Source organism: Boleophthalmus pectinirostris, unplaced genomic scaffold, assembly GCF_026225935.1.
Source record: "Boleophthalmus pectinirostris isolate CB_2022bp ecotype Guang Dong unplaced genomic scaffold, ASM2622593v1 HiC_scaffold_217, whole genome shotgun sequence".
Taxonomy (NCBI): Eukaryota; Metazoa; Chordata; class Actinopteri; order Gobiiformes; family Gobiidae; genus Boleophthalmus; species Boleophthalmus pectinirostris.
This window is the reverse complement of record NW_026571185.1, coordinates 18,064-42,102: the sequence shown is the minus strand read 5'-3', so window position 1 is coordinate 42,102 and position 24,039 is coordinate 18,064. Positions and strand designations below refer to the sequence as shown.

Below are 24,039 nucleotides of genomic sequence, written 5' to 3'. Positions count from 1 at the left end.
AAAACATGCATTACATAATCACTTTTATTCTTCTCATTATAAAAAAACAAAAACCTAGAACACATTTCATTGCAGCATTTCAACAAGCTTACATGGACAATACAAATTCTTGTACATACAAAGGAGCTCCAGCACAAGTCAGTGCATTACAGTAAAGCAAATTTGTTCAGTAAACAGCAAGAGAGCGTACAGTGCCCAAACGTGACACGATCTTGACACCATTACTGATAGTGTGTTCTGGATGTTGGACAAAAAGCAACACATACCAACTGCTTTATTTAAAAAAAACAAAACTATTTAAAACCCAGTTTTAACTTTCATCCCTATTCTCCAAGACACCCAGTTTTACAATTTAAAACATTACTTTTGTGAGGTTATTAAAAATATCAAAGCAGTAGTTGGACAGTGGTAATTCAGTCAGTCACTCATCTCCATATCCTCCTGCTGGTGATCGTCACCATTTAACTTTGACTTTTTAGAGGCTTCAGTTTTGTGGGCGTTCCCTTTGGGAGAGGAGTTTGAGTCTGAATCACTTTTTCTCTCCTCGTCATCCTCTTCCGCTTCTTTTTCACTGTCGTAACCTTGTTCTTCTTCATCATAGTCCCGCGTCACCTGTCAACAAACACTAGAAGTAGAATAATTTTGGTCTAACACTTGGTCAAAGCATGTGAAACTATTTCTATTATTACGTGGAAAAAATCTTAAATTGAGTCATACAAACCTTTACGTCTCCCTTCTCACTGTCAGATTTGCGCTCTCGATCTCTCTCCTTGTCTTTACTTTTCTTCTTCTTGCTGTTTGAGCGCTCCCTCTCTCTCTCGTCTCTGCTTCGGTCTCTGTCCTCCCTTCTGTCACGCTCTTTTTCACGCTCCTTGTCTTTCTTCTTTTCTTTTTTATGGCTGAATACAAATACAATTGGAGACAGAGCTTGAAACATTTTTATTTTTACTTTTCCCACTGATTAATCAATCATATTTCTGCTGGAATTTCTGTACTGTTCAGACAAATACTGACCGTCTGGGGGATGGCGATCTGGAAGGCTTTTTCCGAGGTGAGCGAGATGCACTGCGGCTTCGTCTGTGCTTCCTAAAAAGGAGAAGTTAAAACAAACCCACAGCTTCTTTTGAAAAGCTTTGGTTATTTTTTTTTTCCACTACTCACCGACTGATACTTCGGGATCTTCTAGCACTGCTGTAGCTTTTAGGTGGTGTCTTAGATCGCTTTTTAGACTTCTCCTCTTTCCTTCTGTCCCTATTAAGGTAACATTTATTTTTCTCACTGTTTTATAATAAAAACAGTGAGAAAAATGATAAATGTTACCTTAATAGGGCACTGTTTTATAATAAAAACAGTGCCGTTAGACAGAAGAGGTACCCACCTGGAGCGACTGCGGCGACCTCTGTCTCGTGAGTGGGACCTCCTCCGCCTTGGACTCTTGGACCTCCTTCTGCTCCTGGAATGAGACCTGCGTCGTGACCGACTCTTTGACCGCCTGTCAATAAAAAAAACAACTGAGCTTAATTTCTTTGGGGGAGTGGTGTCAGCATTTTATCAATGCCAGTTTTTACCTGTGCCTGGAACGAGACCTGGACCTCCTGCGGCGTGATCGTGAACTGGAGCGGGAATGCTTACGTTTGTCATCTTTTTTGCCTTTTAACACAAATGAGCGTACATTGAAACTCAAATATTGCAGTTGAATTCTGTGAAAAATATGAATTAATTCATATGAATAATTCAGCAAAAATCAAGTATTTACTTCCTGGTTCAATGGCAGCCGATATCAAAGACTGAGCCTCTCGTACTCTCTTCATTGCTTCTTCAATCTCCTTGCTGGTGGCATCTGTCTTTAAGCCTGGAGTTAAGCCAAGTCCTGCTAAAGGATTCAATCTGGAAAGGGCATCAGTTAGCAGTTTTTTTTTTCGTTTTTTTTTGTTATTTTTTTGAAGATGCAGTCTTACTTAGGGTCAATTGACTGCATAAGCTTGAGGAAATCTGCAGACAGAGCCTGAAAATGAAAAGTAGTCATATTTCATTTTCATGAAGCACACAAAACCTGTCCACTAAACTGGTCCTTACCTGAGGGTTCATATTAGGACCTTGGAATCCCATTGCAGCCATTTGTTCAATGGTTGGTAGACCAAATGCTGACGCTCCCATCTGTAACACATTTTGTGTGGTACAAGTAATGTGTTAGAATCACTGATATTGTTACAGCACAAAGCACTCACTGTTGCTAAAGGATTGGGTGTGGGGAGAAGTCCTCCTCCAGGCATCATCCCTGCCACAGCATTGGCTGGAGCGAGCAGCGACATAGCTTTAGATTCATCAGGAATCACTCCTGGAGAACAGAAGGAATATTTCAAAATGGACTCAAGACAACACAGACAACTTTCTTGCAGACAAGCCACCCCCGTCTATCTACTCTATTGTAAAACATTAAGGACATCCACTGAGTCTTGTCTGTAAATCCTGCTCCCTGACTTTTGTGTGAAGCATCATTGTAGGATTAGCAGTTATGTTTTAATTCACAATACACATTGTGGTCAACACTGCCAAGATTTTATCACCTGTACTTGAATTTTAAGTCATGAACCAAACGTATGCAAGCACAGCCAGTTGTCCCGCGGGATGTGCTCTCAACTTTCATTAGATGTTTTATGAACAATCGACTCACGCCGGCTGCTTCGCTATAAAGCACACAAAAACATTGAGATACAAAAAACAAAGTTGATTTAGGTGGAGACAGTAGGGCACATTTCAACATCTCTTACTACCAGCATAAAAATAGCAAATTTGTTGGTGGTCTGTATTTAATATTTCCACTGCAAAAAATACTTACTTAGTAACCAGATTATAATGCAATTCTTACCCATGATTAACCCACAACAGCAGAAACTAACTATAGAACTATAGACCTGTTACTAAGCCACGAAAAACTATATCTGAACAATTTAAAATAACTCTGCTTTATGAAGATAGTGATCTATATGGAATCTGAAAATTATATTTTGGGGGATGAAGAGAGAGGAAGACACATTTGCGTGCACACGCACACACGCACACACACAGTCAATAGAAAGGACACTTGAGAAACAGGATAAGGCTGCAGTAGAAAAAACTGTTGGTGGCAATGTCAGCGGCCTGGTATATAGGGTTGGCTGAACCAGGAAAAAGAACTGTAAAACACAACAACAAAAGAAACACCACTGTTAAATGTCAGATTAATTTTCTGCTTTTGGAGAGACTCAAAAAGAAAAGTGATGGCTCATATCTTTAAGAAGTCATATAGACAGATTTTATTTGTGTTTTTCTTTTGATGTCTGCTCAATGCAAACTTGATGTCCTGGCAATTGGTCTTCACATTATTGTAAAAGTATGCAAGCGCTTGAAACTATTTATTATTGCAGTAGCTAATGAAGCACTACCAGTAATTACAGACATTTTACCTGTTGCCAAAAAATGTCTAATTCTTCCATAATTTATTGACCAGGAACATCCCAGATGCATACTTATGTGCCTTACGATCATTATTTTTGATCTGAAAAAGTGTGCCTAGTGTTGTGTTAATAATCAAACAGCCCTGAACAAAAAAAATAAAATACTGTTCTTTTGTTTACTGGAGAAAATAAGAAGGCGGTTGCAACCCTGATGGCAATATTTCTGTTCTAATCTCTTGATGGCAGCAGAGGACCGCTTTCAGCCAGCAAGGAAGGGCTCTCTGCAAAGGACTCCACTATGAAAACCGAAACACAAATAACAGAGAGAGAGAGGTTTACAGCTAGTCTGCAAGACATTGGACACAAATGTAACTTTCTTTTCAAAACTATCCTATTTTGAGGCATGACATAGCTATTGTTTGGTAAAAAATAAAGTGTTTCAATACATTGTTTTATACATTTTGTCAGCTGTATTGGGAGATTTAACACCCACCTTCTGCAAAGGGAACCACGATGAGGGCTCTGTCCACAAAGACGGTGTTGGTCAGGTGCTGGGACACTCCCACCGACTCTGGCTCTTGGAACTTTACAAAACAGACACGTGAAGTCACAGGCATGGGAGAATCACTGGAAGAAAACACACACAAGTTGGGCAATCGGAAACAAGAGACAAGAGACCATCTGCTGACAAGAGTTTACAAGTGAAGATGACACCAACGTTATAAGCTTTATAGATATTCCTACCTGTGGTCACTCAAGGCCATTTCTATTAGAATTATGTTAATAAATAGTATAGCAGGAGAAACGAAATGCGTGTCACCACTTGCATAAGGTTAGGTTTAAAATCTGTTTGGTAAGTTTCATACTACAATTACAGCACGAACTAATTTGATATGTCCCCTGACAGAGGACACACAGGTCTAGTACACAGATATATAATATGATCATATCATAGGTCCATAGTCTAGTTCCAGCATGGATCTTCCATCATAGCCCGTCACGCATATTTGGGCTTTAGGCGGGACTGGAGCTGCTACAATAATTTAAACCTAGATCAGTACAGAATTACAGATCACCGTGTGATTATGTTCTCAGTTACATATCACATTGCACGTGCTTGCAGTATATAGGATGTAAGAGGGGAACTAAACACAAACGAAAGGGCTAGCATTAGCGAAAGATCCAACATGGAGCTGATGTTGACGCCAGGCCTCAGAAGGAGTCTGGCTTTACGTTGTTATGTGATGCTTACATGACCGTCACACTCATCATACTCACTCCGGTGGAATCAGCTTGAGCTCCTCTATGGTCCCGAGAAACCCGAACAAGGTTCGCATTTGTTCAGAGGTGGTGCTGGGAGACACGTTGGTCACCTGAATGACGCGCGTGTTTGAACTCATTTTACAGCCGTCTTCAGGCGCAGCAAGCTGCTGTTCCACCACAAGTGTCTGCAATAAAAGGGTAAGCAGTCACCCGGTCGTCTTTGTAAAGGAAAATGCGAAATAAACAGTCAGTATTCGCTACTGCGGACAAGTAGGCCTACGCCTTTGCTGTGTCCAGGGTTGCCAATACCGTGTGACAGTTTTCAGCTAAGAGGTCATTGGCGGACAATATCCGGAAAACAAACAGAACAACGGAAACTCCACAAACCTGGCAACAGGTTCACTCTGCGTCAAATACGCTTATATATATGTATATATATATATTTTTTTTTCGTTATGGGTTTAGATGTTAAATAACAATACGTATATAGTGAGTGAATGGACTAACTCTTTTTTCTATCAGAGGAACAAAAAAATAATAATAATAATTATAATGATAAAAAATAAAGACGACAAGCGTGATGACCTCTGTGGGCGGGGCCATATTTATGTCAGAGGCTGCTATGTTGCTAACTCTGCAGGCATTATCATGCGAGTGTTTTTTAGAGCAGTTTGCCATCGTTTGGATCTATAACAATGAATATGCAGAGACCGAAACTAGTCATCCATAGGTAACATGCATTTGGTTTGGTGCTTGCATTTGACATAATATAAATTGACGGGGGTTTAATCTAAGCGCTGGTCCTCGGTTAGCATCCCTGGGAGCCTTGTGCATGTCAACAGGTTGTATTGTGCCATCCTGTTCCACTTTCTTTTTGCTAGTCAAAGCAGATTTAGATTTTTCCTATAAAATGCACAGGTAAAAATTTCCAAATTATGTGATCAAGATGCCCATGAGAAGTAGACATCTCCAAGTAATGGTAAGAAACGCATGTGTATGCCTATGTATGTATGTATATGTATGCGTTTAACTCCAGTCATAAGTTGTTGTACTTAAGGTGCTCTAAAGATAGGTCTCTCACAACAATATTTTTAATTAAATTTACAAAGTCATTAAAACTGCAATACGCAAATACACAAATAGAGCATTTACTGAACAAGTCTAGTAAATATTATGACAGGCTTAGGTCATTATATATATATATATATATATATATATATATATATATATATATATATATATATATATATTATTTATTTATTTATTTTTTTTACAATATATAATGTGTTGTATTTTGCAGGTCTGTGAATGGAAATGTATGCAGGGCTGATTTAAGCAACATGGTAATCCAGTCTTCTTTCATTCCACCCTTCTCATGACATCTATAAAGAAGGAATGGGCATCCTCAGATTTGTGGCCAGAATCATGGGAAGGATCAGTACATTTAGATCCTATCAGTTTGTGGTTCTTCTGGCTGCTGCTCTGGCTGTTGTAGCCTTTTACTACTTTGGCACAGAGAGGCAAAACTTTTCCACCACTACCAAACGTATTAAACAAACCCAAGCGAACCATAACTCCAACAGGAACGATGCAGATCTAACTGTGGACACCAAATTCACCCCTTCATCGGGATCTGTGGAGCATGGAGTTGAACGCAATGGAGAAGCAAGAAATCCACAGACTGAAACCGGGAAAAGGAACAGTGTGATAGCTGGCCAACATTACCATGCGCTAATGATGTTTACTAAAGTGGATAAGAGTCGGAGCCTGCAGGATAAGTTCAAAGTGGCCATGTTATCAATGGTAAAGCATGCGCACTTTGAGGATGGTGAAGTACTAGTCCTACATTTTGTCAGTGACCCAGCGAGCCAGGAATTGGGGAAAAGCATGCTTCAGGAATTTTTAAAAGATGCAACATTTAAATATGAGGTAGGTCCTGTTCTGCATATAAACAAACATAACCTTATGTTAAAAATTGTTTTTTTCTAGCCAATTTTGTGCATGGCATTTAACATATTTATCTTCATGTAGACAATATGGTGACCCTATAGCTCTGAGGATAGGAGAACCCCACTCACAATTATAATTATTTTCTTTTTGAGCATCTGTAACAAAAAAGGCTAAAGCCAAAAGAGGTTAAAAGTTTACTGCCATACCGTGGAACATTCTAGACAAAGTATTAACACAAGCACTAACAGATCCCCACCAGCAGTTAAAATCAACACAAGAGGGCAGTATTAGTCTTACTTTCCTCTGTGTTCGTTTGCCAAAGGAGAGGATCAGATGCGTCTTGTTTTCAGGTAATACACTGTCCTAATTTTCTGCCTTTGTGTGCTTCATAAAGCTCAGGCTCTTAAACTTGTTTAGAGATTATTTATCCCATCTCATCAACTTCATCGCCAACGCCCTTTTACTCATGATTGCTCTGTTGCTTTACCTAAATCTGACAGAATAAAAAGGTGTAGTGGTATTTTTTCAATATTTTATGTAATGTTTATAGACAATAGAAAAAGGATGAACTATTGGCTTTTTGTGTAAAAACAGCATAATTGTCATACATTTTATTGGTTTGATTCTTATTTATACAAGGACCATCAAGATGTAAGTTTTCAAGACATTTCTTGGGTACTAATATCAGTGTAGAGATACCTCTGCCAGAACTACAAATCCTGCATCTAGACATTCCAATTCACACAAGTTTATGGTCATGGAATATCCATGACTGTTCCTGTCCACTGCTGTAAGCTCGATACAACACAGATGTCATTCTGTGGATGCCACTGTGAGGGTCAAAACCAGTGCCTCTAGCTATGCTTAACAAAATATTGTTTTGTAACTCTTGCACCATTTCCTGTTCTTACATAAAAACATAATTTTATTTGCAATGTAAAAGTTCACATCTTCTCCATGTTATTAGCCTCAAGGTATCCATATGTTAGCCTTTGAAATGCTCAGTTTCATACATTTTATCAACCACATCTAATCTGTAACAGTGGCTGTCCATTTTTGTGGTGTTAGATTTTATCTTATTAAGTGTTACTGTGACTTTATTGGTTTACATGTGAAATAGGTAGACAAACATTGAACACAATGTCAAACTGTAGCAGATAAAGGAAAAAAACTGACAGAAACAAACACTAAACCGAAAACAGACCCGCAGTTATTTTTCCCAAGGACAAAAACTTTGTGAATCAAGGGTTTAGATTTTCATTCTTGCCAACTTTATCCTTAGTAATTCTCGAAGTGCATTCTTCAAAGTCAACACTTGCCAAAGTCTTCACAAAGGACTTTCTGCTTAGTACTCAGAGCATAAACTTTCTCTTCATTACCAGACCTCACCAATCTCTGACAAATGCCTCTGTTAAAAGAAAACACGTATGCACTTTATTTATGAAACTTTTTTTTTACAAAAATCAACATCATGTTATATTGATGCATTATTTATAAATGTGCATTAAACTTACCCTGCTTTCTTAATAAATTATTTAGATGAAATCTGTTAAAGGTATAATTTGTTAGACTCTCTTTGAAATGCAGTTGCTCAATGTCTGGATCTAACTTAAGTTATTTTTAACAATCCTTACAATCTTAACTATTATCTTAATGTACATATTTTGGCACTTTGATTAGGTTACAATAGGTAAAATAGGCTTGAAGCCATTGAGTTCAATGTTTACAAACAGTCCACATGATATAGTATTTAAGATGGAGAACGAGCATGTTTTCACACATGAAGTGATGAAGTGAAGGCAGGTCTAAGTTATGACCTACTTTGTAAAATCACATGCATATTGTCAGGATTATCTAAAGCCCTTTACACATACTGATGTTGTCAGACTTAACCAGGAATGGCCAGTAGCTTTCAGCACTTTACGCTCAGAACATGTGTTTTCATTTTCCCCTGGAAGGCTTTGAAAGTCTGTGTTTACTGCTTACTCAATAAAAATCCCTCTTAATCTGCAGAAATACTGTATATTGTGCAATCTCATGCCAAACTGTTATTTAAGTCTTGTATGCCTTGGTGAATTCTTGTTACAATAATTCAGCAGGTAGAGCCGATACCCATAGTGTGAGGTTGTTTTTTTTACACTTAATAATACCATAGTTTAAGTATGATTCAGGCTTGGTATTTAAAGGGCCTATATTACACCATTTTCTGATCTGTTGCTTCCTCATCAAAAATATAACTGGAGTTGTGTTTTGTTTCATTCACATAGCAGTAAGTCTAACACACAAGTACTGCACATTTAGGCACTTCTCTCAAACATAAGTCTCTGTTCCACCTTGTGATGTCTTGTGGTAATGCAGGAAGTGCTTTTAAAACTCAATACACATTCACATTCATCATTTTATCTGAACAAAAGGTAAAAAGTGTATGTTAATTTGAAAACTGCTGCTTTATGACATCACAATGTAAAACCGCATTTTGAGCCTGAGATGTAAACAGACTAATGCAGGATTGCTCAAACATTTGTGAATGAAACCAAACATAACTCAATTTTGTGTAATTCTTTGAATATTTTTTTATAATTTGTGATTGTACTAAGGATAATTAAGGTCTTCTTATTATAACTACTGGCATTTGATACTGCTGTTCTTTGGCAAGACACTCAGAATTTAAAAGTGGTACCACAGGCAGTAATGAAAATGCTCTCTGTTCCATAGGTGTTATTTCACAATGTGGTGGATCTCACACATAAGCTGTTCCCCATCGTGGAGGCCATGCAGAAGCACTTCAGCGCCGGGTCTGGAGCATACTACAGCGATGCCATCTTCTTCCTCTCTGTGGCCATGCACCTCATCATGCCTCAAAGTAAGACCCATAAAGTTGTGATAATAATGGTCAAGATGAAGCAATACTATTTAAGAATGAGTTGATATGCAAGATTTTGAGTATGCCCAATCTGCAAAAATCTATGTATATGGTAGAGGTTCAGTTTGTTTGTGACTAAATTGCCATTGTTCAGTGTATTGCAGCCTTTCCAAGGCCCAATGTAGCTGCCACCAATTAATGAGAACAAATGCAGATAATCATGGAGAATAATGAAGAGACAACAAGGTTTAAGTATATCAGAAATTTGTTTTCAGTGTCTGACCTATCCTCCAATGCCACTGGGGCACTACCATAGCTGGAGGACTTTTTGTATCACGTATGTTTTGATTTTATATTTGATAACTGAAGAGATTTAGCAACCACTTTATATAATCAAGCAAAGTTACTGTGATGACGTGATCCACTGTTGGCTGAGATCATGCTTGTGTAGCTCACCCTTGATGATGCAGGTTCACAGCTGGACTGCAGCAGTATGGCACGCTGCCAGACGGCACGTGTCACTCCGCAGAGTCCCGGGGATTTGGGCAGGAGGTGACCTGCTGCTGCCCACATTACTGCCCCCTGTGCCCGCTGACCAATACAAGCGCCACTCTGTGATGCTGTTTTGGTCCCATTCAGTGGGTGTGCAGCAGTGTTTTGGTCTACAGACAGTCCTGATAATTAAGCTTTGGATCGATAGTTACCCGAAGGACCAAGATGCCCTCTGACTGCAAAAACATGTCGTCAGAAAACAAAAATACAAGATTGCTTCAAAAACGTTTTTTCTTTGTAGTTTTCAAGTATAAGTTATTTTTGTTGTAATACAAAAACATGTGAGCTGTAGAGGTTTGAATAAGTCACTCCTGTGGCTGATTATTGCATCTTCCTGTTATTTATTTGTTGAAGTTTAGGCCTAGGATCATCTTTGTGTCTGTGACATAAAGTAGTTGCAATATTAATGCTTATAGGAATATTGTCCTGTATATCGTGCATAAAAATGTGTTATCGTGACAGGCCTAATGTTCACCACCAGTTTATACTTCCGTAGCTTGTCTGTTGAACCACAAGGCAGCATTGTAGTTTTGGAGGTGTCTTAACTCTTGAGCCTCTGTGACTCTGTTAGGACTCTGGAATGGTCATTTCACCAGTTTGTAATATATGAAAGAGCTTCATTAGGCATACTTCAGATCTAAAAGGTGTTTTGTGTAAGCACCGGCTGTGACGTGTACAGCTGTTTGAACTCAAATCCCACCACATGTGAGTTTAAATCCATATTGATCGTCCACATGTGCCACCGGTCGGCTGAATCCGAGTGGCTCACGTTTCTATTAAAAGCCGGCTTTTATCTCTAAAAGGGCATTACGCAAAAAGAGTGGGCTGCTGCACAATCTTTTCTTATTTTTACACCATGCAGAACCATTTTCAATAAAACTATTCTCCATCTAGCATGACACATTCGAAATTATTATTTACGTTTAATGACAAAATGGACTCATAAGTGAGGAAACTGAAAGGACAGCTACAAAGTCACTTTGACTGTACATTATACATAACGATAATGTGTAATGGTATAGACTGTGTGAAGTACTATGAAGTACAGGAGAAAGCAAGAGATATAAATCAGCAGAGTAACCAGTGCCAATGAAGAATCCATTTGTATCTAAAAATATATTTCACATCCAGTATTTCAGTCACACATTGCTCTTAGTAAGCCACCTCAGACACTGTTTTGTTACATTAATGTGTTACATGACTTTGGACCCCCACTAGAGGTACAAGCATGTCTTAATGTGAGCCTACAAGAATATTTTCCAAACATAATAGGAATAAGTGTGCCAGAGCCACTCTTGAGAACAAGACACAACATTACCTTGAGATGCGCACCGTACATGCAAAAATATACATTTTGAAAGTAGCCAATAATGTTTGATGAAATATTGTAGTTTGATCATTCCAAACATTCCTGGTTGTATACATTTATACACTGTATATATGGTGCCTCCTAAATGCACATCTCACACGTGGCCAGGTGTAAAAACTCAATTCTGATGACAATTTCATTCACGCCACTTATTTTTCAGTGCTTTTACAAAATGGCAATTTTACAAGCAACAGAAGGAGCTTTTTTTTAGGGTCACGTTTAACATTACATTTTCAGTTGATTGAAGCCTATTACTTAGTGTACTTTTTCTTTGCACTATTTTGGTAAGATTTTAGCCATACAATTTTGAATAAATAACCTCTATGGCTCATTAGAGATTCAAACTAATCAACAATAATTTTTTCACAATATTGTAGATTTAGTTTTGTAGTTCAATTCTGCTCTTGGGTTATTGTGTCAGTGGCATACATTTGTTTCAGTATTATTGTTTATCACCTATATTTACTTCATCAATATATCACACTTCAGAATACGTTATGGTGACAGGCCTGGGTACAACCATGAGTCCTGTCAGCATGATTAGATGCTAGCACATACTGTATATTGGTAGAGTTATACTGCTGCTGTTTTGCTAAAATTAATACAATATTTGTTTTCTTTTAATGCTGCAACTAGCAGTTACTTTTATTGTACACTGGGAATTTTACATTTTAACCTGTTAAGACAAAAAATATGCTGATTGAAGGCTTCTGAATAGAATAAAGTGAACAATTGATGCAAATCAATTTATGTGGCCATACCAGCTTGTGAAGGCCTGATCCCGTCAGATCTCAGAAGCTAAGCAGGCTGGGCCTGGGTAGTACTTGGATGGGACACCGCTAGGAATTCCAGGTGCCACAGTGGGGCGCCAGTGGTGTTGTGTCCTTAGGCAAGACACTTCACCCACATTGCCTAGTATGAAAGTGGTGTGAGCGTGAGTGATGGTGGTGGTCGGAGGGGCCGATGGCGCAGATTGGCAGCCTCGCTTCCGTCAGTCTGCCCCAGGGCAGCTGTGGCTACAGTAGTAGCTTACCACCACTGAGTGTGGAGTGACTGAATAATGAACTGTAAAGCACTTTGGGTATCTTTAAAGGCGCTATATAAATGCTATCAATTATTAATTATTATTAAATCAGAAATTATTTATTCTGTTTTAATAGTGCAGCTGTCTTTGTTATAAAATGTCTTTTGGCCTGTGTTTTAGAGACTGTACACTACTAATGATCATCAAAAATGATTAGTAATTAATTGCACTTATTTTGTTTAATCATTGCAGCCCTACCATACCCAGAGGGACAGATTTTGTCAAACTAAATTGTTTTTTTCCTTTATGAAAACACTACATTGCGATGACAATTTCTGTGTCTTTGTTTCTGCATTGACAGTGTTGTCTCCAATGTTTCTATGGGAAACAAGTCAATACAAAATAATTCCCATAAACTGAACAGAAGAACAGAATTTCTAGAAGTTTCTCATTTCAATGAGCAGACACCAAGCCCACCGACTCACAGTGCAATATCTCACTGTATAAACCCTCTTTCCTTTTACTGGCACATGATAAGCCCTGGACTAAAGAAATGTCTCACACCCTTTGAAAATACTGAGCTGAGCCTCTCTGTTGCTACAGTGCATAAAGACCATTATAAAGACACAGTGACAAGCCACTTCCTTGTTTGGAGAGCACAGGCTACTGTCGGTCATGGGGAAATTTCTCTCTCTCTCACACTGAAACAGACTGCAGTGTGACCACAGACTGTATATGACCCCAGTGTAAATTTGTCATGGCTGTATCACCAATATATTTTTTAAACAATACAGCAGCAGTTTTCTATAATAAATACATAACAACTGTGATTAAAAAATTATTATTTTTTTAAATCTGACAATTTACTTGTCAGGCCCCATCAGTGAAATGGCTAGTGCCTCTTTTTTGTAGCTCTGCAGAAGACTGTACAAAAAGGGGAAATTAATTTTATAAAAACATATTTTTGTCAACTTGGATGCCAACCCACAAAAGCACTAATTTATACTTTGCACTTCTTACCGTTGCATATTTAGTTCTGCATTTCTTTTCAGAAAGTATTTAAAAGCATCTGTGAGGGAACTTAATGTGAACTAAACACACAGGCCCATAAAGTGCACTTAAAGGTGGAGTAACTTCAGATGGATGGTCAACTACCTGCTTGTCTCTGTGACCACCATGCACTTTTACTGTTAGCAAGCTCATCTCTCCACAGATCTGAAATGAAACTTGGCCTTGTGGTGTCACCTTCTTGTCTTCATGAAGATAGAATAGCAATAACATCTCCATGGAAACAAAAAGGTGACATACGCTCCACCAGAAAAGTTACTTATGCACCTTTTAATTGAGATGTTTCATGTAAATAAAGGTGTACTGCATAACCTTTCTAGTGGAAGGTCTGCCACCTGCTTGTCTCCATGGAAATGTTATTGCTTTGTGTAGAATGTTTCACAGTATAGATTAAACCTATCTATCACAAGGGAGACAAGCGGGTTACAGCACTACGCTACATTACACTGTATTTTTGAGCAAATGAAAATAAATGTAATGAATAAAAGCTAGATGGATATTTTTAATGTCATACCATCCCAGGGAAAGTAATAACATCTCCATGGAGACAAGTAGGTAGATTACCATCCACCAGAAAAGTTGCACAGTACACCTTTAAGTTGCAGAGATCCAAAATATCCTTGAATAAAGCAGCACAATGTGTGAAATGCCATAACCTATTGCATTGACTTTTATGATCTTTGTCTTGGGGAACTGTGGCTCCCTCATATATCAGTCCTTTGTTCCCCATGTACTCAACCTGTCAGCAGCCGCACACATCCCGTCTGCCCACTACTGTCAAATCAGCTGTGTTCCTTTGCCCTCAAACTATTGTCTTTGACTGAAAATAATATGTTTTTGTCACATCAATTAGGTTAAACTTCTCTTTCTATGCCCATGCTGGCTGGAGTATTTCCCATCTTTTCATTGCCATAGCAACAAGCAAAACATAGGAAGCTAGAACAATGAGCACATGAAGTCTGCACATCCTGGTTGTTACTATTGTACTGTCAGAAACTAAACCCAGATGCTGTTGATCACTGTCAGCAGCTCAAGAATTGCCTTTATTTAATATGATTTTATTTTATATTATTTTATTATATCCAGGGCCAGCACTTGGAACATTTCTGCTGCATTTTTCCTCAAGCTTTCCTAATAATTTAATAAGGGACTGCATCACTAGCTTCTCCTATTAAAATCAGATGACCATGTTGTTTGAACAATAGTGGCTGGTGGGTTTCATTAATTTATTTAATTAACTTTATTTGGGGTAACTGACATGATGCAGTTAGTATTTAGTTTGGAGAAGATTGAATGTTTGCCATGTGCTAATCATTGTACAAATTTAAGGCTAGTCTTCAACATTACTGAAAGAAGTGAAAAACTATTGTTTTTACTGTAGCTATGTTGGAGACAAATTACAATATTTCAATAATTACATTTTAAAAAGAGGAAAATTTGAGAGAGAGCCAAGCAGGAACAGGTCATACTGACCTGTGTAGTGCAAACAAAGAAACCCATTTGATACTGCTTTTTGTTTATGTATGTATTGTATTATATATGTAATATTTGAGTGATTGTGATTAGTAACATGGTCAGATCCATTGACCTACAGGTTGGCAGTGCGATTCCTTAATGTAAAGCTTTGAACATGGACAAGCGTTATATAAAAAATATGACCATGTGACCTGACCTTGGCTAATTTACTCCTTGCCATTGCCTTGCCATCGTGGCCATAGCGGCTTGTCAAGCCTGATCCCATCAGATCTCAGAAGTTAAGCAGAAGTTACCATTATTATTATTAATTAAGCCCCTTCTCCATATTTACTTAAATTCTGTTTAATTATTATTTGTTTTGTTCTGTTAACTACAGATCTAACCCGCATTGTGCAGCTTGACCTGGACCTTAAATACAAGACCAACATCAGGGACCTTTTCCAAGAATTTGACCACTTTCCACGTGAGGCTGTAATAGGCATTGCCAGAGAGATGCAGCCTGTGTACAGGTGAGTGCAACGCTAAAACTGTACTGACCACACCACTTTCACAGATAATCTGTAAACAGATGACTGCGTGCATTCACAGTTGTCCACTGAACTAGTTTGGTTCTGATTTGGTTCTGGTTTGAGCCAAGTCCAGTCCTGATGTAGACATGGTTTGGTCCTCTTCTAGTCCAGATTTAGTCTTGTGTGGTCTAGGTTTACTTCCAGATTTAGTTCCAGGTTTAGTCCCAGTTTATTTCAGATTTTGAGAAGTGTGAATGCATCCTAATTTAAACTGTCATACTTTGCATGATTTGTACGATTCTACTAGTGCATATTATTATCTTAATATTTTGGGGTTTAAATGTAGCATACAGACAATGAGAGAAACGTTCAAGCTGTAAGAAAGTGACATAACAGCATAATAGTGTAACATTGTCCATACTTTAAAGAATGCGTCTATCTTAATGCCAATTCTTTCTCCATGGGAAACAAAAAAATATCTTTGTTCTAGAGATGGCTAGAAGTTTGTTTTGGCTCAGACATTTTATACTTTGAGAAATTACAAAACTTTGCCCTTTTGTTCCCATAGTGATTGTTAAATATTCACTGACTGCATAGTGACAATGCTACAGCAGAGGCTTGTCAATTTCTAGTGCAATTTGTCTTATGACCATTTATTAATATTGATGTGTATTTTATTTCTAATAAACTGAATTGTTTTTTGTGTCATATGGAAAATTGGTGTAAACAAGCCACTTAGTCTGAATCCCTTGGTGAATTTGCTAATTTTCCTTTCTTCACTTTGATATGCAAGCAAACATGGTTGCACCATTTTCCATTCTTGTCAAGCATCAAAACAGGACGTCACTGTGTTGTGTATGTGTGTGGACAGGTATTTATCACATGTGGGGACTTAAATCTGTCTACACACTCACATCATGGGGACCTGCCTCCCTTACGGACCCAAAAATCAGGTCCTCCATGACGTAAATCCTTTATTAGATCAACAACATGGTTTAAAGCTCAGATGTAGGTTAAAATAGGTTACGATTAGGGTTCAGGTTAAGTTTAGGTAAGTAGTGACTGTGGTTAAGTTAGGATCTGACTCTAGGAAAATGAATATAAGTCACTGTAATGTTCCCAAGAAACATCAAAACCCAACAATTGTGTGTAGGTGTGCGTGTGTGTGTGTATGTGTGAGAGGGACAGTGGGTCTGCAGGGAGAGAGCCCTGTAGCAGCAGCTTTATCAGTGTAAATACTCAGACAGGTGTCTTCCTCCAGAGCCTGTAGTGTGTTTTGTTGGAAAGATTAATAGACAAGTCCTTATGAGATATTTTATGTAATCCATTGTTATTGTTATGGGTCAGTACAGGGCAGTGTGCTACAGGCAAAGGAACATTTGACTGTGTATCTTTATTCCATGGCTATTTCGTTGAGTCACAAAGCCACAAGATCTGTCTGTCTCACAAATGTTATAACTTTATTACTAAAGTAGTTGGAGAGTATTAAGTGTACAATACTGTTAAGCACAGGATTGTACTGTGGGACATTTTTGCCTTCAGGCTTTAACTGATTTCCATGTGCTCCAGCCACAAAACTCAAGTCATTCTGGGAAACCCCTGCTAATTTTATTTCACTTTACCTTCAAGTGTTCAAAACTCAGTATAGCGTGACCTTCAGTGTTACTGCATAATGTCTCACCATGTCACCAAGAGCAGTGGTGGCATACAGAGCAGTCTTTACAGAGCAGTCTTTGAGGAGCACAGTTTTCCAGCACATTCCTGGATTTTCAAGGAAATTAAAATGTGTTGACATGATTTTTTAAGAGCAATTTTACATCACTGAAGATTGAAGGATATTGGTTTTAATCTTGAAGAGTTTAGAGGAAAATGGAATGATTAAAAGTGTACCAGAGATCTTCTGTAGCCTTATGAATACCTGTTGTATAATGCATTGATATAGTGTATTTATCTCTTTGAATAGTTGGTATTCACCAGATTCTGTTAATGTGATTGTGTATTAGCTGTCATATACTCCCAGACGAAGAGTGCGGAGCCTTTCCACTGTTTCCTGTCAGAAGTGCTGCAGGCTCTAGCAGTTTGGGTGCTAATGGACACAGCATTATGCAGCAGAACACATCCTCCCACCAGCCACATTCAGAGCACATCCTGCCACTGAAAAGTTCATTATTGGAAAAAGCCCTATGTCTTCCCCTCCAGCTGCAGTTGAAATGTTTTAAAATCCCACAAGACTGGACCCACTTACATAAGCGTCACCACAAACAGCAGCAACTACACATTGTAGCCTTGAACTGTTCACTTTATTCAAATTCCTATGTGCTTCAGATTGTGATTTTGATCTCACCAAATGTTGTAATATTGGCAAGTAATGGAAAAGAATCAGTTCCTACATTGCTACATGACTATCCATTGGTCATGCACACCTGTGACCCTATCTTGCCCCTGATCTTAGCACTAGTGCTGGCATTAAGGAGGGGGTGTGTCCAGGTCAGACTGTAATTCGCTGCTGGAGGCAGGAGTGGGACGGTATAAGTACATATATCGTGATGGCATCTGAACCAATCTGTGACCGCTGTGGCATTTAAAAGCACTGCCAGTGTAGGTAAAGTCTGCAGTCTTTCCCTTATTATCAGGCAGCAAAGAGGGGTGTGGAAAAAATATATATTAAACAACCCAGCTCCAGAGTCCCACGATGCAACTACGCACCAGTCGTGGCACCCCCAGTAGTGGCACCATAAATATAGAATTTTAGATGGGCCATTTCAGAACTGACTGGGTTTGTGTTCCGAACACTCCGTGCGCACGTGCTCCCCCCTTACGCATGTCAACCTTTTTAGTTTTTTCTGCGTCCCTCCGTTTGTTTGCCTCCCATCCCACAGCAGACCGGATGACTGCTCCTCTCCCCTTGGTCGCACCCGCTCCCGCCTGTCCCGGCAGCCCGCTCTCGCGTCTCTGACCTGAGGTACGAGTTTCCACCGCTGCTACTGCTGACCTCTCACATTTTCACACATGAACATGTTATGAATGTTAAGCATTTATCATCCTAATATATTTTCAAATAAAAGAAGCCTTGAGCATGTTACATGTTGTTTTTGAGTGGACTAGTTTAATATTTATTTTTAGAATTCTGGCAATTCACTAAACACGCCACATCACGCCCTCAGTCTGCTCTACTCAACCTGATATTTAGGCACGGCACACATCTTCTTTAGAGCCCCACGCCCCACAATTGTGCTAGTGCTAAGATCAGATCAGCAAGATAGGGCTCCTGGTGTTGTGTGGTAAGCTATTTATAAAGCAACAGCTGCCCTAAATGAAACTCCCTATAAATTCTGCAAAGAACAAAACATCATCATTTTGAACATAAAGGAAAATATAAATTTTCAAGAGATTTGGCCCATAAAGAATACAATCCCTTTGTTCTTCTGTGGGAATCATAAAATATCTCACTCACTTGCAGGACTAGAAAATACAAAATATAATAAATGTCATTATGCAATAGAATGTGAATTTCTGTTAAACATTTGGATCTTTGTCAGAGAAAGTATTTTAAAAAATCATTAATGTAAGAGATGTTTTTGTTGTATTATCAATATTATTATTATCTAGTAGTATCTAGTAGGCCTATCATAACAAATTTTGAAGTGCAATATATTGCTGAAGTAAATATAGATGACAAACGGTAATATTGAAACCAAACCATAAAGCATAATTATTCACAAAACCATGAGCTCAAATAAATAAATAGACTGCGAGTACTTCTACCTAAGTCAACGTTCTACAGCTTAAATCTTCTCATATTACAGAAACAGTACGCAAAATTTTCCCATTAGTGTAAAGAAAAAGTCTCCACGACAAATACTGACCCCAAAAATATATTGTTCCATCTTTCACATGTTGGACCTATAACTCGATATAGCCTCAACAAGGATTCTGAAACCGATTCGATAACTTTATTCATGCTGTTTTTCTGACAATACCAGAATACACTTGAATGTACGCACCTCATGCTGACTGGGCTTTGTCATCGCCATGGAGAGGAGCAGACATTTCACAGGTTGTGTTTGAAGTCTTCCCTCTGTCTTTGTGTATCAGAGAGCGTCCAATCTCTGGACCGAACACATTGGAGATGGTATGGCAGCACAGAATGTCCCCTCACCTCCTAATGCTCCTTCGTTCTTTCAGAGCAGCTCAGATGGTGAGGGGGGAAGACACTTTTGAGGGGTGGTGCTGCCGGAGATGGTGTAAAGAAGACTGTGGATGTGTGAACTGCTGGGGCTGAAGATGAGGCACTCGCAGTTACACTGATCCTTTTGTCTGGATTTAGATTTCTGATACAAGAATACAACAATCTGTGATGCATTGTGCCCCAGTCATATCATAGGGCAGGAGTCACGGGGTCCCTCACGATTTGATACAATACAAGGCTTACGATACAATTTTATCACGATATGGCGATACATGCAATAATCAATTAGTAAAATATTACATTTCATTAATTTCGTCAATTGCCAATTTGGTATCCTGATATATCGGTATTTCAACATTTTTGCACTTCTCTAATAGCTCATAGCATCAAGGTCACATCTGACACCTAAAAGTCTTCAGTATTGGTTAAACTAATATTAAATATCATAAAATACTGTTCTATAATACTATTAGTATATTCAAACCTTATGGTTTGTGTTGGATTATGGGATATACATACAATGAGCAGTGTTAAACAATAATGATGTGCAAAGTAAGGTAATGCAGATAACTTAGGTAAGTGATCTAACATGTTATATTTTAAAAGTAAGTATTTAGATTTCTTAATAGGTTTAGTAACTTTGCATTTCTTTTTCACAGCCATAACTGTACATTATCCAGGATTTTTTTTTTTTTTAAACAGCAAAACAGTTTTACAGTTTTCAAAGATCAGCTATTAACCAAAACAAACTCAACTTTGTTAAAGGAGGACTGTACGTGACGTGACGCCTCTGCTGTTGTTGCAGTTAAATTTACAATTTGAATGTAATCATTCTGTCCGTCTCATTGCACCCCTCAATAGAAAACATCTGAGGCATTCAGTTTGCACTGCACTCGCTCGTGTCTCGGGGCACGTAGCTCTGGCGTTTTCTTTAAAATGACAATACCCTATGGAATAATGTGTCCCCAGTCACCAAATGAGCCACTATGAAACAGTGTGGACGAGCACAACCAGCCCACAGCTGCTGAATATAGGTCAGTAATAATATCACAGCATGACTCAGAGGATCTGCCTCTCCCACCACATCTGATCATACCACACAGTGAGGGGTCACATGTTAAGTACAAGCTGTCATTTTCCCACATACACTTCATTTGCATTCATGCTTTATGTGCCGCTGTGTAAACCCAACCCCACCAAACCAACACTGTATTGTTTGAAGTTCCCATTTTATGCCCATGTTTTATTGTTGATCTTTTATCAAAAACTGTCTTGAGTTATATTTTGTTTCATTTGTAGACATTAAAGGAATAACAAATTAACACACTATTCTCCATAAAAAAATATGTTTTATTTATTTAAAATCTGTTTATTTTTATTACTACTTACATTTTAAAAACAAGGTTTACAATGCATCCTGCTTGTGTTTAAAGTCAATCTCTTGTCTCAGCCTTGTAATTATAATTACAGCACTTGCTTTGTGCTGAAAAACTCTTGAGGTGCTTGAGGTGCTCTTAGATTTTAGCATCTTGTTGCTAATTAACCCTTTCAGGAGTGGCATGTTTGAAGACTGAAACAGACTGTACAAAGATGTTCTATCTCATTCATTTGATCAGTTTTGACACTGGTAATCTGTAGAAATATATGTTGTTTATTAATAACAACATTATGCTTGTTGAGATTTCTGTAATATATTTTAGATAAAATAACTGATGTACTTCTCCACAGGCACACTTTTTGGCAGTATAGAAAGGAGAACCCTCAGACCAAAGTAGGCGAGCCCCCTCCTGACGGCCGGCCGGGGTTCAACAGTGGAGTGATGTTACTGGACCTGGGAGCCATGAGGACTTCAGCTTTGTACAACCAGCTCCTGCAGCCCAATAATGTGGCCAAGCTGACAGAGCAGTACCGCTTCAGGGGTCATCTTGGGGACCAGGACTTCTTCTCCATGATTGGGATGGAGTACCCAGAGCTTTTCTATCATCTGGCTTGTGGCTGGAACAGACAGCTGTGCACCTGGTGGAGGGACCATGGCTACGGAGAGGTGTTTCATATGTACTTCCGCTGTGAGGGGCCGGTCTATATTTACCATGGCAACTGTAATACACCCATACCTAATGACTGAAAACACTGACATTACTATGAAAACTGGAGCTCTAGTAGTCATTTTTGAGTAACTGACCAAATTTGTTACTGGTAAACAAATTCATTTATAAAGATTATAAGTATTTGTAGAGAATGTAGCAGGAAAATGTGGCATGGATCAAGTTAGCTGAGCTAGAGTTTTGGGGAATATTAAGATGCCGTTTACTCGGACCACTCTGTATACATATACATTTTTGCGAAAGATTGCAATCATTTTGAAAGGTTTTGTCAGGGTTACACCATGCCCCCCTTTTAGTAGATTAACTAGAATTTATTTAGTTGACTACTTGTAAGGCACAAATGTGTATAACTTATTCAAATACACCTTTTTTCATCTTTTTCATGGTAGGGAAACTGTATGGTTTGTGTATATTGTCCTACATATACTCAAAGTACTTTTCATAACCTTGGTTTACTTTTTACTATATCCACTGATGAATAAAGATTTTATAACAAGGCCGTAGCAGCACTGATATAATAATAATCCATTACAATAGTCTGAAAGCCATTCCATTTTCCACTTCCTCCATTTCCTTTTAGTAATCCATGCTTATTTTCTACATCCCATATTCTCTCTGCATCTCCTCTTGTCAACACCAAACAAGATCCTAACAGGGGTCTAATCTCATTTTTTGCTCTTTAGTAACCCCACCATGTTCATTTAAAAAGTAGGGATTTTGTTGTGTTTTTCCATTCCAGGTGGGATTTCAGATTTTCTTTCTTTATCTCCTCTAAGTAGAATTTCACTCTAAAAATACCAATGTGTTGGAAGTAGGTGAAGATTGGGTCAAGACATAGATGGCTTTTTCTATTCGATCTGTAGTTACTCTGAGGTTGCCAGACAAACAATGGGGAAACAACAAGTGCACGTTTTCCGATCGAGTGACACAGTTGTCGGCGTGACCCACTTTCTCCAAACACTGGCCTTGATCGCTAAATGAATACTGCAATTCCAAGAAATGTCAACGGTCAATAAGGATAAAGGGGTGCTCACTCTGACACGCACAACTGTAGACAACGGAATAATGCACAGTGCCATCACTGGACTGGGAAATGCAAAACTCAAGAATAAATGTTATTCCAAAATCAATACTTTATCCTTTAGGTAGTTAGTTCATCTGGAAGGGGATCAAAACAGCTCAATACGTCTGCAAGTCTGTGAATGTAAATGAACCATAATATCTTTATAAACTATGTACATAGATGAGATTAGAAGAGATGATTTACTTTTTGTGAGTGCACTTTGAAGACCTACAAAGGACTGTATGTTTTAGCTGTTTTGGGAGCTTATGACTCCTATTCCAATTTATATATTTTTTTTTATTTTCTACTGGATATGACTTTTTTAATGATTCTTTAATACACAAAATTCCACTGAAAAAAATCATAATGTAAATTGTCCCTTGTCTTATTATTTGATGTTTGTCTGTTTAAAGAAATAAATACCGTACTAAGAATTATTGATTTGTCTTTTTTCCCTTACATAAATGTGTGTTTGTGCACTTGTCATAGATGACCCACTTCTGTCTCTCAAACTATGAGTGCACATACTGGTAATCTATCACTAAAAACCTTTTACTTTGGAAGCTGCCCTGAAATCTACACAGACAGGGCAGTTCTCTGGCCTTCATAGACTTCTTAGAAATGTTGGTGACCAATTAAGATTCATAGAAGTGCTACATACCCACCCCTTTCCTGTGAAGTGTATTAAAATGACAACATTCAAGGGCAAAACCTTTTCATATTTTATGTAACGTTGGTTTAGACTGAAAGAGCATCTTGAATTTGTATGCCCTCATAACATTATTATCCATTAATGTGATGTGTTATGTGAATCCAAATTGGCATAGATGATCAGTATTTTGTTGTGACAACTAAACAAAATCGATTTATCTGAAACTATGATAAACAGTAAAGATATTTCCTCCTCAAATAGGAACATAAGGGACTGAGGAAATGCTCCAAGCTCCCAATGAAACTAGACATCTGAAAACTAATGAGTGAAATTCAGAGCCCCCAGTCTCCAAGGAAAAAGTCCTTAATGCATAGGCATTTGTTCAAGCTGGTGAAACAACTTAATTACAGTTTGTGTTTTTTGTTCTAATGGAGATAAATCAGCCAACTGGTACTACTGCGTGTCCCTTCAAATAGTGACATTGTGCTATATTTTGATTTGCAATGAGGAGGGGGATTG

At 38.3% G+C, this 24,039-nt stretch overlaps 2 protein-coding genes and 1 pseudogene across 7 annotated transcripts; 2 read left to right on the top strand and 1 right to left on the bottom strand.

Annotated features, from left to right (window-relative positions):
• Positions 1-10: 10 nt before the first annotated feature.
• On the bottom strand, positions 11-5,032 carry srsf11 (serine and arginine rich splicing factor 11). Of its 5 annotated transcripts, none has more exons than XM_020924799.2 (12): positions 4,716-5,030; positions 3,931-4,064; positions 2,229-2,338; positions 2,077-2,157; positions 1,959-2,005; positions 1,757-1,887; positions 1,569-1,650; positions 1,379-1,492; positions 1,162-1,251; positions 1,015-1,086; positions 722-899; positions 11-612 (listed from the first exon to the last, which is right to left on the bottom strand). In XM_020924799.2, the coding sequence occupies exons 1-12, from the start codon at positions 4,835-4,837 to the stop codon at positions 418-420; spliced, it is 1,356 nt and encodes a 451-aa protein (XP_020780458.1). In that variant the 5' UTR covers positions 4,838-5,030; the 3' UTR covers positions 11-417. The 5 variants fall into 5 exon arrangements, with proteins under 5 accessions (XP_020780458.1, XP_055013691.1, XP_055013690.1 ...); XM_055157716.1 differs by lacking the exon at positions 4,716-5,030 and adding an exon at positions 2,568-2,687; XM_020924800.2 differs by having other exon boundaries at positions 448-625; positions 4,716-5,032.
• A 79-nt stretch (positions 5,033-5,111) lies between these two features.
• On the top strand, positions 5,112-23,302 carry xxylt1 (xyloside xylosyltransferase 1). 2 transcript variants are annotated; one of them, XM_055157717.1, is made up of 5 exons: positions 5,112-5,430; positions 6,001-6,629; positions 9,366-9,513; positions 15,379-15,511; positions 21,429-23,302. In XM_055157717.1, the coding sequence occupies exons 2-5, from the start codon at positions 6,096-6,098 to the stop codon at positions 21,823-21,825; spliced, it is 1,212 nt and encodes a 403-aa protein (XP_055013692.1). In that variant the 5' UTR covers positions 5,112-5,430; positions 6,001-6,095; the 3' UTR covers positions 21,826-23,302. The 2 variants fall into 2 exon arrangements, with proteins under 2 accessions (XP_055013692.1, XP_020780496.1); XM_020924837.2 differs by having other exon boundaries at positions 5,112-5,679.
• Positions 12,182-12,298, top strand: LOC129410246 (5S ribosomal RNA; annotated as a pseudogene).
• Positions 23,303-24,039: the final 737 nt, after the last annotated feature.

Excerpts from the sequence above, each read along its gene's own strand:
- xxylt1 (XM_055157717.1), top strand. The coding sequence starts at position 6,096 with ATGGGCATCCTCAGATTTGTGGCCAGAATCATGGGAAGGATCAGTACA. Across the intron at positions 9,514-15,378 it reads GCACCTCATCATGCCTCAAA|ATCTAACCCGCATTGTGCAG; the intron begins GTAAGACCCATA and ends TGTTAACTACAG. Across the intron at positions 15,512-21,428 it reads GAGATGCAGCCTGTGTACAG|GCACACTTTTTGGCAGTATA; the intron begins GTGAGTGCAACG and ends ACTTCTCCACAG.
- srsf11 (XM_020924799.2), bottom strand. The coding sequence starts at position 4,837 with ATGAGTTCAAACACGCGCGTCATTCAGGTGACCAACGTGTCTCCCAGC. Across the intron at positions 4,065-4,715 it reads CTCAAGCTGATTCCACCGGA|TGATTCTCCCATGCCTGTGA; the intron begins GTGAGTATGATG and ends GTTTTCTTCCAG. Across the intron at positions 1,087-1,161 it reads AGATCCCGAAGTATCAGTCG|GAAGCACAGACGAAGCCGCA; the intron begins GTGAGTAGTGGA and ends TCTCCTTTTTAG.